The sequence below is a fragment of the Vipera berus genome (genome assembly GCF_964194415.1).
Source record: "Vipera berus genome assembly, chromosome: 1".
NCBI lineage: Eukaryota > Metazoa > Chordata > Lepidosauria > Squamata > Viperidae > Vipera > Vipera berus.
Window position 1 is genome coordinate 305,579,229 of NC_138202.1, and position 17,523 is coordinate 305,596,751.

General features: G+C 38.1%; 1 protein-coding gene across 1 annotated transcript in view; it reads right to left on the reverse strand.

The window, feature by feature from the left end:
* Nucleotides 1-17,523, reverse strand: part of COQ8A (coenzyme Q8A) — a 52,532-nt gene that overhangs the window by 21,103 nt on the left and 13,906 nt on the right. The window contains exons 2-5 of the mRNA XM_081317007.1: nucleotides 14,615-14,809; nucleotides 13,244-13,657; nucleotides 9,145-9,211; nucleotides 2,579-2,653 (exon numbers count right to left, since the gene is read on the reverse strand). Of these exons, the coding sequence (XP_081173133.1) occupies nucleotides 2,579-2,653; nucleotides 9,145-9,211; nucleotides 13,244-13,657; nucleotides 14,615-14,791 (733 nt within the window). The 5' untranslated portion in view covers nucleotides 14,792-14,809. The remainder of the gene's footprint in view (nucleotides 1-2,578; nucleotides 2,654-9,144; nucleotides 9,212-13,243; nucleotides 13,658-14,614; nucleotides 14,810-17,523) is intronic.

Consider the following 17,523-nt stretch of genomic DNA (forward strand, 5'->3'; position numbering starts at 1 on the left):
CATTATTTTAGCCCCAGGCCTGAAGCTTCTATGTCTTAACCCAACGATAAGCACAAAATAAGCCTGCTGCTCTTGTTGACAAGGTGACATTAACTCTAGGAAAGAAAAAAAAGGGAACCACAAAGCTCTAGTTGCAAGCTCTCTGGAATGAATGACAAAACACACAGGTGGAAAATTCAGCTATAAGACTGAAAAGAGCTAAATGGAAAAACAGGCCTCAAAATGGATCCTATGATATTCATTCATAGTTCTTTCATGGGCATTATGTTGTGTTATGTAAGCTATGCATAACAGTGGGGGGGGGGGGAAGTTGTCAGAAAAAGTAAGTCTTTGAACTTGAAAATTGCACAAAAATCTAAGGCACTTCTGTATTAAGGCTCTTCAAATTAGCAGAAAACAAAAGCCCTTAACAATTAATTTCTCTTTTTACTTAAACTCAGAAAATAAGATCAATCTGCCCTCATTTCTCTAGCTTTAAACTAGTTAATAGCCACAAGCTTAACTTCTTATAATTAGTTTTGTTCTGCCTGTGTTCAGTTCGGGGAGTGCCCCGTTAAACAAAGTACTGTTTGAAAACAGGAAAATGTAAATAGAATTATTGCACAACCAACGACCTGGGAAAGGTCTGCTGAAACCAGGCTGCAGCAAAGGCATGCTTTCAAGGATTCTGCCAATGATGTGAATATACTCACACTGAATGCCTCATCTTTCTATCCATGCAGTTTACAATACAGCAGATCCTGTATTGATGAATTTGTCACTTTTTTCCCCGACCATTTTCAGATAGACCACAGATAATTTTGCACCATTTTCTGAAGCTACTATTTTATTTATGTAGAGTGAATATGCACAGAAGTACACAGATAATATGCATGCCTGCTTCTCAAGACTCTTTCAGATACCATAATAGTAATAAATACTCTACTCTGTCCTTAGCTTGTAACTATTGCCCCAGAAGTCCTATTGTACAAGTTAAAAACTCAGCATTTTGGACAAAAATTGGAATCCATTGTCAAATTTAAAGTGCCATTTTATTGCTATTAATTCAGTGTGCTTTTGTTTGATAATTATATATCATATTGGGAGTATACATGGAAATGCAGCATATAAACACCATCACTGATAACTAATTAATTTAATCATCATCAGGGAAGCAAAGAAATCAGCCAAGTTATCTATGAATCTTTAAATTCTATTTAGACAGAGAATGGCCGGGGAAACAGTAAATTTGAAAGTGATTTAATTTGTGTGTGTGTGTAGTATTGGAAGGCAGCTATCATGTCACCCCTAATCCTTCTCTTTGTTAAATTAAACATACATTTCCTTGTTACCATACCTAGCATAATGACTATAAAAGCTAGCCTGTAAATATTAAACACCAAATTCTTGTCAAAGTCACATAAGACTAGCTTAATGGTCAATCTTGCTATGAAAATATCTCTTTTCCCTTCAAATCTAAATGGCCAGGTAACAGCAGAAAACATACTCTTGTTGGAATTTAGAGTTAGGTTTCAAGCAGAGGTATAATTACAAGTTACTTATGTTATTTAAGTTACTCTCCTATAGGCATTCTTCAAGAAGCTGTTGCAAAGATGACAGCTGTCCATTATTTAGTAGTTAAGACCCCAACATTGAACTTCTTGTCAATGTTTGGCATAGTCACACTTGGCCACTAACAATGTTGAAGTATTCTTTGTTGAAGTAACTGAAAGTGCCAAATATGTGTAAGCAGCCCAAAATGTGGCAACAAAATGTCTGCATGATAGTCTTCTTCTTGCCCAAGTAAAGATATCTTATCTATGCCTGTCAAGCATGAGTGCCTTGGACAGAATAAAGCCCAACCTCCTTCACAACCCCTTACCTTAATGAACTTTAATTGGGTAAGTTCACTTTTAAGACAGCAATCTGAGTAAAACAATGTCCTCTTGCTACAAATTTATGTAGAATAATTCTGTTCTTTTATCTTAAGATTCTTTTTATGTAACCTTTATTTCAGCACCTGACTGTTCATAGACAAACAAGAGAGCTTTTAAAAAGAACAGCTATATTTTTAATCTGTGCACGTGTGTATGTGTATACACAGAGAACATACTGTATCAACATAAACACAAATCTAAGAGGGAAAATATGTCAATTTTCAAAATAAAGTTCAAAGATCGCAGTAAAACAAGACAATCCAGCACAAATGTTTTGTTAAGCAAAGAGGTTGGACATCTGCATTGATCAAGTCCAAGACACAGAAGGTTTGTTCCAAAAGATGAACGCCTCATTCTCAGTTTGTAGGTCAGTTTTTCCCCCCAATCCTTCCTAAGGGACAAGATGCAGTCTTTGTCTTCCTTCAATGAACAGCATCACCACCACCATTATTCTTAAAATATTAATTCAAAATAAATAAGAAATGCAGATAATGTCTGGAGAAAATAAAGCTAAAAGTAAAAGGTATGCTCACACGTTATCCATTAGTACAACTATATCAAAGAGTTTTTATTCTCTGTGTTTGCATAACGTGTCATGCTCAAAAATAAGGATTGTTCAGAAACTGGGAGCCCTTATTAACAGCAAACAAAGAAAAACTCACCACTGCGCTCTTCAGATCTAAGACTCTTCTTTGCAACCTCTGCCAATGCTCCAATGCCAAGACCAACAGCTAAGCCTTAAATGAACAAAGAAAGAAAAAAGGAGGAAGAGGAAGTTTGTTAAAATGACAATGGCATACAGTTACATCTTCATGTGTATTCATATGTATCAACACTGAAATTCTTTCTAGGACACATCACTGAAATCTGAAACATTAATTTTCCTCATTTTTCAGTGTTCACCATTATGAATGTTGGAGATAAATACAATCATGCCATGTTTACTAAGCAACATTTACACAAAATAATAGTGAACATTAGACTAAGTTCTAAGCATTGGACGATCCACTTAACTATGAGCCAGCAGTGTGCAATAGCAGCCAAAAAAGCTAATACAATCCTGGGTTGTATAAACAGAGGCATAGAATCCAGATCACGTGAAGTATTAGTACCGCTTTATAAAACCCTAGTAAGACCGCACCTGGAATACTGCAGCCAAGTTTGGTCTCCATACTACAAAAAAGATGTTAAGACTTTGGAAAAAGTTCAGAGAAGAGCAACTAAAATGATCAAAGGCCTGGAGACTAAAACATGGGTTTGGCTAGTCTAATGAAAAGAAGAAACAGGGGTGACATGATAGCATTCCAGTATTTGAGGGGCTGCCACAAAGAAAAAGGTGTCAAACTATTCTCCAAAGCACCAGAGGGCAGGACAAGAAACAATGGTTGGAAACTGACCAAAGAGAGAAGCAACCTGTTCCGTTCCGTTCCATTCCATTCCCATTCCATTTCCAATTCCATTCTATTCTATTTATTATAGGAAATATTTATTTGTACTTATAAGGCCATCCAATTCTACAAAGACTTTGGGTGGCACACATTTTATTTAAATTTACATTACATATTTCAATTGGTTTTGTATATGCTGAAGATTGCAGCCGAGCATGCTCAGTTGCCAGACAATGCCTTAGTAAAATTATCAAGCTGTTTTTTCCTCGAGTTTCATAATGAAAACTTCTACATGGTACACTAGATGAACTGCTTACTCTTTTTCCTCATTTCCTCAGCTTCAATATAAATTCTAGCCATTTCCTTTTTATGGGAGCCAGTTTGGTATAATTAAGGCATCCGGCTAGAAACTGGAAGACCGTGAATTCTAATCCTGCCTTAAGAACGAAGGTGACCTTGTTCCAGGAAGGAGGCAATGGCAAACCATATCTTAAAAACCTTGCCAAGAAAACTGCAGGGATTTGTCCAGGCCATTATTAGGAGTCAAAAAAATGACTCAAAAGCAAACATGCAGACACACCATACACACACAAATAATAATTTCAGAAGAGTACTTTTCAGGGAGGGAAAATATATACAATACTTGCAGGATGTTTACCATACTCTCAGTACAGTTCTGAAATATTCTGAACCTTCTAGGTTCTAAAAATGTGTCACAAACCTTCCACTGATGTCACAATCCGCAATCACTGATCGCAGGGTACTGTTAACTGGTTGTAAGTGCAAGCCAGTTGCCAAGTGCCCAAATTATGATCATGTGACCACAGGGGCAGAGCAAATGTCATAAGTTCCAATTTAGGTTGTAACTGACTTGTTTGGAAGCCATTAATTCAAACCATTATTAAACAAACAGTTGAAAGTGGAGGGCTACCTGTATCTATTTATTATTTCTATTAAATGTTTATGCTGCCCATCTCACTATGAAGAAATTCTGGGAAGCTTACAATGCCACAAATAGTCATACAAAACAAAAGATTTAAACAAACTAAAACATTAAAATTAACAACACTTACTGCCCTTAAAAGAGGACTGAGAGCGTTAGTACGGTACTCCTAGAAGACCAACTAGAATTCAGTTACCAGAAAATTAAAACATGGCATTTGCCAAAAGGCCCAAGAGTCATTCTTGGAGCACAGATGGCCACAAGATTGCACAGGTTTCCTGGGGTACTCCTTACCCATTACCTAAGGTAATCCTTCAGTAGGAAAGCCTACTACTTTGCTAAAAAAACACAAATGACCTCATCTTAAATCCCTCAAATTCCTTAAGGCAAGACATTGCCACATGGCCATATATCTGCAGATCTCAAATTATTTGGAGACCAAAGAATGTAAAAGGGGATGCTTAGAGAAAAATCTAATTGTTTTGACTCGGTGGTTTAAATGTTAAGTCTATTAATGTGTATAAAGAAAGGAATCAATCTGATTTGGATGTTTCGATGAAAGACTGAGACAATCACTGAAAAATAAAAGGATGATGAAGGATTCTCAGTGTAACACAGGCCAGCCTTTCCAAAAAAAAAGAGTGAATCTTGAAAGAGAAAAAACTGATTTTGGGGGGGAAAATAAAATTCTACAAACCAGAGTAAAAACAGAATGAATATAGAAACAGAACACGTAAGTCCTCTGTGAAAAAGTTTTAGAAGATTTACCAACACATAAAATGAGTTAAAAATGGATGCAAGTGGAACATGAAAACTGCTTGGGATAAAGTAAGAATTATAAGGAATTACAATAGTAGAAAGTAAAGAAGCTTAGTAAAATGAAAAACAAAAGATGCTATGGATGAGAATGCACATAAAAAATGATTGCTTCAAAATAATGTAATTGTATTGTACAGTACAATGTGCGATAATTATTGAAGATTAATTATGTGCTATCAAGTTGTTTTCAACTCGTAGCAACCACATAATTAGTTTTTCTCCATGATAATCTCCCTAACCCAGGGGTAGGCTCAGGAATTCTGGGAGTTGAAGTCCACAAGGCATAAAAGAGCCAAGGTTGCCTACCCCTGCCCTAACCTATTCTTTCAGGTCTTCCAATGGTGCACTCATTTGCCACTGTAACAGAGTCCATCCACCATGCTGGTGACTGTTCTCTTCTTTTTCCTTGTGCAATGTGTCTATACAATGTGTACACAGAGAAAAGGAGCATTGCAAAGAATGTAATCATAAAGAATAAGGAAAGTTTACCTTTTGAAAATGGGTGAAAAGAGCTAAATTATGAAGTGCTTAGTGCTCCATGAGCTTGGATGTTTGCTTGCAAATATTTCATTACCAGACTAAGTAGCATCTTCAGGGCTAAACTAGTTCTCACCTGAAGCATATCACAATTTTCTACATTTCTGAATCAGGTAAACTAATTTAATTTAATTTTAATTTAATTTAATAATATTTCTATACCGCCCTTCTCCCGAAGGACTCAGGGCGGTTCACAGGGCAAGAATAAAATACAAAGTTACAAATATTAAAAGGAGATTAAATAATTGCCCGATTTTAAAACAATTAATATGCTACAATTATAAAACCCCAAAGATACAACAATAAAAATACAAGAATAAAAACCCCACCAATCCCCCATCAGGCTAGGCCGGCTTGTACAAACAAAAACGTCTTCAGATCGCAGCGAAAGGAGCGAAGATCGGGCGCCATCCGGAGCTCTACCGGTAACTGATTCCATAGTTCCGGAGCGCCCACAGAGAAGGAAAATCTGGTCAAATAATAATTCCAACCTATTTGTGTGGCTATTTCCTCTCCCCAGTTTGTATTGGTTCAGACAAATCAGCAGCCTATGTTTTGTCTAAAGCAGTGGCCCCCAGCCTTTGTGGCTTAGAGGCCCAGTGGGTGGAGAAAGGAATGTGCGTGCACGTGCAACTCAACTTGCAAAAGGGGCGGGCCAGCGCACACACGCATGTGCCCTGGCCCACCATTCATGGGCCCAGTTCCAAACAGGCCACAGCCCAAAAGTGGGCCACGGTCTGTGGGGTTGGGGACCCCTATATTAAAAGAGAATATGGCCATTGTTGTTCCAGTACAGTGCTTCATAAATGTTCCTCTCTGCCTCTAATTTTATTTAACACACTAATGTATTCAGAAGAAATTACCATTATCAGGTCCTCGCCCTGCTAAAAGGGGTAAAAATCCAAAATAGGTGAAGAAAGTATATTTTCATTAGCTAACTCTAAAGCACAAACGGTTTAGGAAAAGATAGGCCAACTAGGACCAACATGAAAACAATTACAATTCTAGATGTTTTTTAGGGCACAGCAGATGCTTTTTTGACAAAGTGCTTTCTACGTTTGAAACAGATATAACCCCAATTTGCAGAATGTATGGACAGAAAAATAAGTATTAATATAACCACAAGATCCACTACTGAATGAAATAAGATGCATCTGAGCACACTGTCAGTCTAGGTCAGGGCTTTTCAACCAGTGATACGGTACCACCTGTGGCACATTGGCACCTGGCAGGTGGTACGTGACCATCCTAGAAAAGTGGTAGCGGGGGAGGGGAATGAGCTGTACCGGTGGCAGCACCACACAAGCCTGAGCAAGAGAGGGCTGGAGTTGCAGGGCTGTCAGGACTCAGCGAAAGCGCCAGGATCAGCTGGAGCTCGGCACTGATCCTGGCGCTTCTGAGCCCAGAAGAAGCACCGATCAACTGGAATGTTGCAGCATTTCCAGGGTCTTGTGATTTATATTCAGATGCTTGGCAACTGATTCATATTTATGATGGTCACAGAGTCCCAGGGTCATGTGAAGTGACCAAAACCTGCTGCAACCACCCAGCAGACGGGGGGAATAAAAACCAAACACCCCCCACCCCACCCCCACTGCCAATCCTCAACAGAAATGCTCACAACAATGAAAACCTCGGACAGGAGGAAGAGCACCGCCGGGCAGGCAGGCAGGTGTCTTGCTCGGCTGTGGCTTGGGGGGCACTTTTTTCAGTGCCATTATAACTTCGAAAAGTCACTAAGCAAACTGTTGTAAGTCGAGGACTATCTGTACTTCATCACTTTTTTCCTTTTTTTGGGGGGGTGTCATCAAGTTTTTGACTCCATGTTAGGCGACTGGTGGTACTTGGATGTTGCCATATCCTAAAAGTGGTACAGTGGGTCAAAAGCCCTGGTCTAGGTATTTGTTACCAGAATCAAAAGAACCAAATATTTTCATACAGAAAGATATTTTTCATTCTCTAACTACTTTCATTTTCTGGAAACCAAATATGTAGGACAACGTACAGTTTTAAACTGCTACTGTTGTTAGATAACAGTAACTTAGCCCAAGCTAACAAACCTCAGGGATCTCTCAATATATCCTGTTCCACCTTCTTGCACATCCCTGCATGTCACATAAAAATCGGGCCAAAGTAAACACAGTATATTTTTAAAAGAGCTATAAGACTCCAACGGACACAGAATTTATTTCTGATGCTGTATCAAACATCTTACAGACTGGTTATATTCAACAAACAGAAAGTATATACTACAAGCACAAGTGGTAAGAAACAAAAATGGCACTCATGCAGTCCTTTCAACTACTGGCTCAAGGAAATGTTTACTCTTTTATGTTTCATGGGATAGTATATAGTACATACAGTGGCCTGTGGTGACTTGCCTAGTGAAAGCCAAGCTCCTTATCACTCTGTTATACAAACAGAAATGTTCAAAAAATATACAGAAGTTAAGTCTCATTTGGGAGAAATGAAAATAAAGGATAGATGCCAACTCTGGCTATAAAGAGGAAAGGTCATAAATAGAGAGACTTCTCTTTTAACTAATATGTGCTCGCTTCACACTGGCTGCCAAAAAGGCCTGGTGAAAGGTGACATTCCCTCCCTGCTTCTCCAGCCTATCAACTTCCATGGTATCAGACAACTTTCAATTAATAGATGAAAAATCTCAGAACCTTTTCTCCTCTCTAAACATGAGTTGATATAGAAAGTATTGGTTGAAGTATTATCAATACATTATTTACAACTAATTCAAAATCCTCAAAAGACTGGCGTTGTAGGGGGGGGGGAAAGGTGGCCAGAAGTGATCTATTAAATGACGTTAATAAAAAAAAGTTTCCTTAAAAGAGATTTTCCTGAAATTCAACTGATTCCTAAAAGAAATCTCAGTAAATCTTGGGAATTACATCCAGTGGAACTCAAAAGGTTGGTCTTCTCTGCCACAATGCAGAAACTCTGCCACAATGTAAAAATGAAATAAGCTCCAAGCCCAGGCCATATTGTGGCTAATATTATCCTCTTCTGTTTTCTGTATTTTTTTAAACTTGTTTTTTAATTGAGGCTATGGTGTGTGTGTGTGTGTGTGTGTGTGTGTGTGAGAGAGAGAGAGAGAGAGAGAGAGAGAGAGAGAGTTAGTTATATGAAATAGGCAGCAATACCAATAAAATAAAATAATAAAATAAAATACATTTAAAAAATACAATTTTCATGAAGGCTTATTACTGAATGAATGGTTAGGAACCTGGCTTCTGTCAATATATTAGTTTTAATTCAATACAAGTTTTTACCCATTATATTTAAATATGTACATGTATATTTTTTTGTTATTGATGGGTTACTTGCCATTTTTTTTCTGGCTTTGAGGAGCAGTTCTCTCTACCCTTCATTACCCCACCTCTTTTGTGTTTTATCAAAGACTGTGAGCCAAAGCACAGGGCCATCTAACAGCTAAGCAACTCTTTCTCTGAACGTAACACGCAGACTTTTAGTCTTTTCAGAATTTTCCATCTTCAGATCATTTTTTTAAAAAAATTAAGAGACTCACCTCCAAAGTTAGCAAGTCTTCCAATTCGAGTAACAGGCACTTTTCGCTCTCGGGCACGTTCACTGAGCTGCAAGATTTTAAAAAAAGCATAAACAGATGCCTGATCTGCTAATAAACAATAAAAAAAATCTTTCACAAGCAGATGGTCTATAATAGTTTTCTCACCAAGTGCTAGGAACTTCTGCCACATAAATAACATTATTTCAAAATTAAAGCAACACACAGTTACTCTTATCTACCCGATTTCTACATCTGTTCACCAATTCATAGGACTATTAGAAACTCAGCCATTTATACTAATACTTTGTTTCCCCTACTCTAGTACCTTGTTTTATGCACATTTTGTTCTGTAAAAAAACAAAGTGAACAAGGTATTATGGTTATTTGCCTTCACTTAATCACAGTAAGCACTGCTGTCAACTTCAAATTCCATTTTAATATGTATCCAATTTAGGCAGAACTTGGCCTTTCTTGGCTGTAATTTGGCCAACTGTATGTCTTGGGGTTTTTTTTCTTTTTTTTTCTTTCTGTGGGATAAAAAAATTGCATTGCCCCCCAAGTCTTCATTTCATATAGAGTAGACTAAAACATCAGATGAGCATTTTCACAGCCAGCTCTGAGAAGCCAGGAGAGTTAATATTTAAGAGACGTTTCTCTAAAACTGTTCTTCATACATTTTTTAATTTTTTTTTTTTTTTTTTTTTTTTTTTTTCCCAATTCAGTCAAATAATATTTTTGTTTCAAAGTAATGTATATTTCAGGTCATTTCCTGAATATCATAATCATTCAGTTCTTTGCAGTGATTATAACCTGTTCTATTCAACGGTGTCCTTCATGTGCTCCTTCTTAGGACTATTGGACTTCAATTCCCATGATTCCAACCAAGCATGGCCAATGAAATTATAGGAACTGAATCACAATATATTTTGGGGCACAAAATAAACAGAATTGTCTCTTCTAAAAAAATCCAAAGCAAAAAGAATTATAAGCAAACTTCGCTGCACCTGTTTGACTTTTAATTTCAAGGACAAAAGAAAACAACTAACAAATCTTAGCTTCTTAACCATTCCAACAATTTGGCAAAATATCAAATGTCCAGCAAAGGAAAGATGAACACCTGTTAAATGTTAAAAAGAAGATGTCTGGACTTCCGCTGGCGGCGCGGCGCCGAAGACAGCCTCCCCTGGCTGCCCGCGGCTCAGCTGTTTGTTTTTTCGCCCGAAACAGCGCCGATCAGCTGTTCGGGCGAAATTGAAGCCCCCTCCTCGGGAGAAGAGGAGGGGGTGAGGCCCCAGGTAGGGGTAGAGTTCTCCGAGGCCGCCTGAGCTTTGAGCTTGGGCGGCTGAAGGATCGAACTCCCCCGAAGCCTGGGTTGCTCCCAGCTGGCCGTCGTCTCTGCTCCGAACTTCCTGGAGCAGAGCCAGGCGTCTGCGAACCATCCCTGCCTGAAGAAAGGACTATGATTTAAAGGAGCAGGCAGAGCGGTACAAGAGGAAAAGGTGAAGAGATGAAGAGGATTATTTTATTTTACTCTCAAGCTTGATGGACTATGCTTAAAACTTAAAGTGAAAGTGCGTCACAATTGTAAGTAAAAGATGGCGGCTAAACCTCCCCCTAGAACTTTTCGGAGTGCTGGAAATTCTCCGGTGCAACAACAATCATTACTGCAGGCGTTGCATTCTCCTGATGTATTGACATCGAAGGATCTTGAAAAACATACCCAGTTAATTTTGGAGTCAATGGGTGTTAAATTTGCACAGATGGAGGAGAAATTGGAGAAATTGGAGCAGAGAATGGAAGAAAGGATGGAGCAGAAACTTAGAGAGATGAAGGTAGACATTTTGTCCTCAGTGCATAAAGTAGCTAAATGTGTGGAGGTGCTGGATGATCAAGTGGAAGACTTGACTCAAAAGAATGCTATATTAGAAGCAAAAGTATTGGAAATTGAAGATTTAAAAGACAAAATGGATAGCGAACAGAGTTTGGCTCAATTTTACCAGATGCAGTTTGCTGTTAGAATTAGAGGCCTAAAAGAGAATATTAAGGAAGATTTAAAGCAGCTGGTTTCTGAGGCTTTTGAGGGGGTATTGAACCATCCAGCATCTGAAATAAAACAAGGCATGGACAAAGTGTTTCGTGTGAATTCCTGGATTGCTAAGCAGAGAAAGTTGCCTAGAGATGTGGTGGTTTATTTTGTAAAAAGGGAAATTAGAGATGAAGTTATACAAGCTGCCTATGATACTAAAGTTGTGATTGCTGGTCAAGAAGTTTTGGTTCTAAAAGAAATTCCTCCAAAGATTTTAAAGAGAAGGAAGGACTTTATATTTCTTGTGCAAGAGCTCAAGCAAAGAGATATAAGGTTCAGATGGGAGATCCCAGCTGGGTTGAGCTTCATGTATGATGGCAAAAGGTACTGTTTGGGTACTGTGAAGCAAGCGCATGATTTTTACAACAATGTTTTAAAAGCAACCCCATCAACACTTCTGGAAGCTGCAGAGGGATCTGGAGAAGGAGAACATCAAGAGGATGAAGATGGACAGATAGACGAGAAGGGTACAGGAGGAGATCAAGCTGCAACTCTTTTGGATGATCCTAGAGAACAGAGGGTGACGCGTGCTGCCTTAAAACGCTCAAAAAAGATTAAAAAATAAGACCAGTAGAAATCTATGGAACTTCCACAATATACTTATAGTCAAGTGGTAGCTGTGTTTTTAAGAGTTTTGGGATGATATCTATGGTAACAGAATGTTCAATTTGGAATTAATGGACAATTTACTACAGAGGAAGAGGAAGAAAATTTTGTGGGTTAATGCGGGTTAATTTGTGTAAGAACCATCTATTATAGCCTATTTTGGCTAGAGAGGTTAATAGGGATAGGTGCTTGTGATGTGTAAGTGAGAATATGTCTAGGTAATAGTGAATTGTGGAAGAACATAGATGGGAATGATGCTAGTTTTCTTTTATTTTAGTTCTTTATACATATTTAGTATTGTTAAGGATTGGTTTACTCTATATAAGCTAGAGAGTGATGGATTTTAGAGTTTATAATTGTTAGTATATGATTGTTTATGATTGCTTTTTAGATATATACCTTGTATTTTGCTCTGGGAAGTCGGGGGGGGGGGGGAGGGGGGGAGGAGGGGAAGTAGAGGGGTGGGAGGCAGGGGAGGGAGGAGGGAGAGGGGGAGGGGGGGAGATAGGGGGGAGGTAGGGAGGGGAGGAGGGAGGGGGAAGGGGGGTTTTTCAAAGGAAAATTGTATTTTAAAACTTTTCAATAAAAAAAAAAAAAAAAAAAAAAAAAAAAAGAAGATGTCTATTTCTAGGGAATATCATGACCTTTCTAAACAAATGTCTGGTTGTTAGGAAAGTCAAACTAATTTTGAGAGGACATCCACAAACATCTAGCTTAGAAAATCAGAACTAAATAAAATACTAAATATTTTAAGCTCTCCCTATTCTGAGGTTTGATTGCCAAGACTTCAAAAATAGTATACCACAAAAACATCAATAAAAATATTTTTTTAAAAAAATTCCAATTCAAGATACATTAATCAGCTGTTTAGAGGGTTTTTTAATTAAAAAATTGTAGTAAGAATCTTAGAAACGTGCATGATTCATATGTGAAAAAGCTAGGAACAAATCTGTGAACATTTATCTTAACCTAAAATCTGTCAGTCCATTCCAGGAACATGCAATCAAAAAGAAAATAAACTCATATAAATAAGCAACAAGCAGATTCACACATCATGTTATTTCCCTAAAAAGGGCAGGGCACACTAGAGTTCCAAGATAGAAACCAGCTAGGAATTTGTCAAATAAACCAATAGGTTAATAGGACCTTTACCTTAAATAAATAGCAATATCACCTACTTGTACTACATGAATATAACAAAGGGGTTAGCTTTCCTCAGTATATTTCACACTATATGAATGGGTCTATAAGAAAAGCCAAAAGTTTGTTAATTAAAAACAATAGTAATTACCATATATCTCCCAGCACAACCTAGACACCAAGGAACTAAGAATTAAACAGGGAGACTGGTCACATAAAGGTTGCTGTACCAGAAGCTTTTCCACTTCCCTGAAATAGCTTACTTACCATCTGTTTGTGAGGCTTTTGCTGTCGATCTGCTTTAGCTTGCCTAGCTTTGTCAATGTCTTCAGCTGTTAATCCACCAACAGGGGAATGGTCTTGGTGAAAAGGCCGGATTTGCCCAAAGACAAGAGCAAAAGGATTCCCAGGGTCCCTAAAGCCTTCAAATAGCTTTGTATTTATTTTGGAAGAAATGGGATTCTGACTTGCAGTAGCATCTCCACTCCCACCACTTTGAAAAAGTCCTTTGGCATCATAAGAATAAGATGGGCCCTCTGTACCACTGTGCTTGTGAGGCTGGTCTTCAGGAGGAGGAGAGAAGTCCTTTGTAATGCCTCCCAGCTCTGACTCTGAAAAGTTATATTCTTTTCCAAAGTCTTCACCAATATCTTTCAAGTTTTCCTGTTGTTTGCCCAGTTCCTGCAAACAAAGCATTGCAATGAGGTCTCCAGTAAAAAACATGGTTAGCTATCAAAATAAAACAATGAACATGACGTAATGAGCATGAGTGTGGACAAATCTGGGAGAGAGTGGAGCACAAGGAGGCCTGTTGTGCTATGATCCATGGGGTCACAATGAGTTGGACACAACTTCTTAACTAAACAAGAAAAACAAAAATCCTCACACTAGCTGAAAACACAAAAATAACATGAAGGCAAATATACTGAGTAATCAGTGCCTTTTCAAAGAGGCAAATTTGTAGTCTTCAGATAACTACTTCTGTCTCTGACATTTATGCTGCCTTTAGACTCACTGCCTACAAGAAAATGTCTCAGCCCAAGTGAACTCTGCCAATAGCATGCTAGAACTTTCTTGTTAAATGTGCCCAAAGTCACTTCCCTTGAGGCCCTTAGGGCTTTCTGCCCCAACTGACTTTTTCTTTTGTTTTATCAGTGATTACATAACCAGCCATTCAGTTAATGGGCAAATTTCATCCTCTCCCCCAAACAGTAACCATAACATCAAGAACATATCCTTAAATTTTAGAGTAAAATATTTCATCAAGTGACGCGGTGGCTCAGTGGGTTAGGACACTGAGCTTGTCAATCAAATGGTCGGCAGTGTGGCGGGTCGAATCCCGAGTGCCGCGTAACAGTGCCTGTTACTCATCCCAGCTTCTACCAACCTAGCAGTTCGAAAGCACGTAAAAATGCAAGTAGAAAAATAGGAACCACTACGGTGAGAAGGCAAGTGTTCCGTGCGCCTTTGGCGTCTAGTCATGCCGGCCATGGAGACGTCCTCGGACAAGGGCTGGCTCTTCGGCTTTGAAACGGAGATGAGCACTGGCCCCTAGAGTTGGAAATGACTAGCACGCATGTGCAGGGGAACCTTTACCTTTACAAGCAAAATCAAACAAACACATAGCAATATTTTTACCTGCATTTTCCCCATAGCAGCACTGAACTGTTCCTCAGCAACCGCCTGAAAGCTTCGGACTATGGTTAATGTATCCCCACCAAGGATTACTTGTCGGAGCTGTCCTGCCTGGGTCTCTAGGACTGCTTTACTGAGCTTTGTCAGCCCCCGCATCATCATGATGGCATCACTTGCCATGACTGATCACCTCCAGCACTGAAAGACATAAGACATCAGGCAAAACCCAAATTATGAGAGTCCATGAATATACACACATTCTATTGATTGCTTATTGCAGGGTGATTGTAATGGAGCATGGAAATGGCCTTGGGGCTAGCAGGGAAGAGATGCTGCCTAGGAAAGCATCAGACAAGAGAAGACCCAACCTAATGGATCAAACAGTTAAAAGTGGGGATGAAAATATTTCATTTTCAGACTTGTGAGATTCTGTTAATGTAGCTTTACAATAAAGCAGATTTAATTCACCTAGTTTTGTTTCCTATCTTATTTACCCTGGAGTGCTGTCAGTTATCTACTTAAAACCTTTACAGAGCTAAATGAAAAGTTCCCTTCTCAAGTAAACAAAAAACTCATGCATTACAGGGATTCTTGCCTATGCTAAGTATAAACATGATCATGATCCTATTTGTCTATACAAGACCTGTACATAAATGTCTAGGCTGAAAGTAATGCTACACATTTTTTGCCTAAAAAACTGAAAAAACTAGTGGCAATATTCTTTTGTACTTTGTCTGTTGCCTGTGTATATTCTAACCTACAGCACACTTTCTGCTCTGAGCTGCTTTTTTTAGAGTTTTTAGAACTCCTTAAAGTGATATTGTTGAAGTACAGCAGAAATTATCATTATAGAAAGGCATGACTTTGGTGGGAAAGTACACACTGTAAAATATTAATTTCAAAAATGCCATTCTCAAACTGCAAAAAATAAACGAAAACTCCAATATCACCTCCTTCTATGACATAGTCCCATTAGCACTTTTTTTCTGCCTTGCTCACTGCCATGTCTTCAGCACAGTTTTTTCTTGGCTTCAGAAAAGGGTTAATATAAGTCTCATCCCCACCAAAATCATCTAACCATACTTGAGAATCCAATTAATCTTGAGGAACCTTTCCTTTTGACTCAGTGCACAACTAACATATGAACACACTACATAAGAACAATGAAACCACTAACTGTATACTCAAAAGGAAAGACATCTTTTTCAGCACATGGCATATGGTTTGCTGTTTTGAAAACACAAGCCACTCAGAAGAAGAAATTTATTACATGTTTTTCCAAATGTCGGCCAGGATGTTGAGTGAAATAACTGGTATTTAAACAAAATATTAAGATAGAAATAGTGAGTAAGCATTGTTTTGGCTAAAATATTTATTAAATTTCTACACTGCTCATCTCACCTAAGTGACTCTAGGCAGTGCATTAAGGTCAAGTGCATTAAGGTCAAGTGCATTAAGGTCACGTTAAGTAGTGATTCACCCAAGTAGGTTAAACATAGCAATTGTGTCGAAAAAGGTCATATAATTGGGCATGACTCATTTAACAATCACCTTGTTTAGCAACAGAAATACTGGTCCCAACTATGGTCATAAGTCAAGGACTACCTGTAGAAAAGTGAACTGAACTGATTACTTTATTTGACCAAGTGTGATTAGACACACAAGGAATTTGTCTCCAGTACAACAAGCACTCAATTAAATAAATAAATGTTATGCCCAACAGAACCTTGGAATAATGACAAGTATGACATAAGAAATTAACCATCCCTTAAAATGTAGAGTTTGGATTTTGCAGATTATATTTGAATTGAACTAATCCAATGTCCACGTTCTACTACTCAAATGCTAAAGGAAGAAAAAAGAATAGCTTCAACCTGAGTAACACACATAAATAGCAAAATTCATATCTCTACATACCAAGAATATTGGAAACATGCCTCTACACAATGATAAAGTATGTATTATTCATGCAGACCTTCCCACAGCCAACATTCAGTATCATCTAGCAACATTTCAACATACTACTTGAATTGTTTGCATTCAAGCTGATCACAGAACTGTAACTTTAAACGCTAGTGGTTATGCTGTTGACCTTTCCTCTCTCCACACATCTTTGCTGTTTTATATCTTTTAAATTTTTATTCTATTCTATTCTATTCTAAATCTACAGAAAGGGACCATCTGACTAGTGATATGCATAAGCTACTCTGCTTTTTGTTTCAGTTATAAGATCTGGACAAAGATATTTTAAATCATTGCCATGGAATTGCCATGAAAGCAGAGCTAGGAATGCTCTTTCTGCTTGAATCCAGGGAGGCCACTGCTCAGAACAGAAAACACTAGAGAAGGTTGATGAATGATCTAACAAACTCTAAAGCTTCCTTATCCAAGACCTTGTGCCAGAATGCTCTGTTCAGCATAACAAAGTCAGGAAAGAGAAAACAAGTTAAGGAGCCAAGCAGCAAAAGGAAAGAGTCAGTCATGGTGGAACAGCCTCTTTACATTTTCCCAAAATAAAGTTAACGGATAAGCTATAAAGGAAACTACTGACACATTTATATTGCTCAACATCCACCAAGTTTTTAAAAAGCTAAACATATTGCATGAAGAAATAAGGTTAGTTCCCTTTTGTTAGTTTTACAAGCAAAAGCAAATTAATTAGACCATACTTGTTATTAGCAGTGTTCCACTGACGCTCCCAATCTATTTATGGCTCAAACTGGCTTTGAATGAAAAGGCCAATGAACACAGCCATGTTTTAAATCTACTTAACTACAAAATGTTGCCATTATGAGAAAATCAGAACATTTAATACTAGAATGAAAGAAAAGTTACTGTAAGTCAAGCTTTTAATATGTGAACTATTTAGACTAATCTATTTACTTTATCTATTACAGCTTGGAAGACAGTGA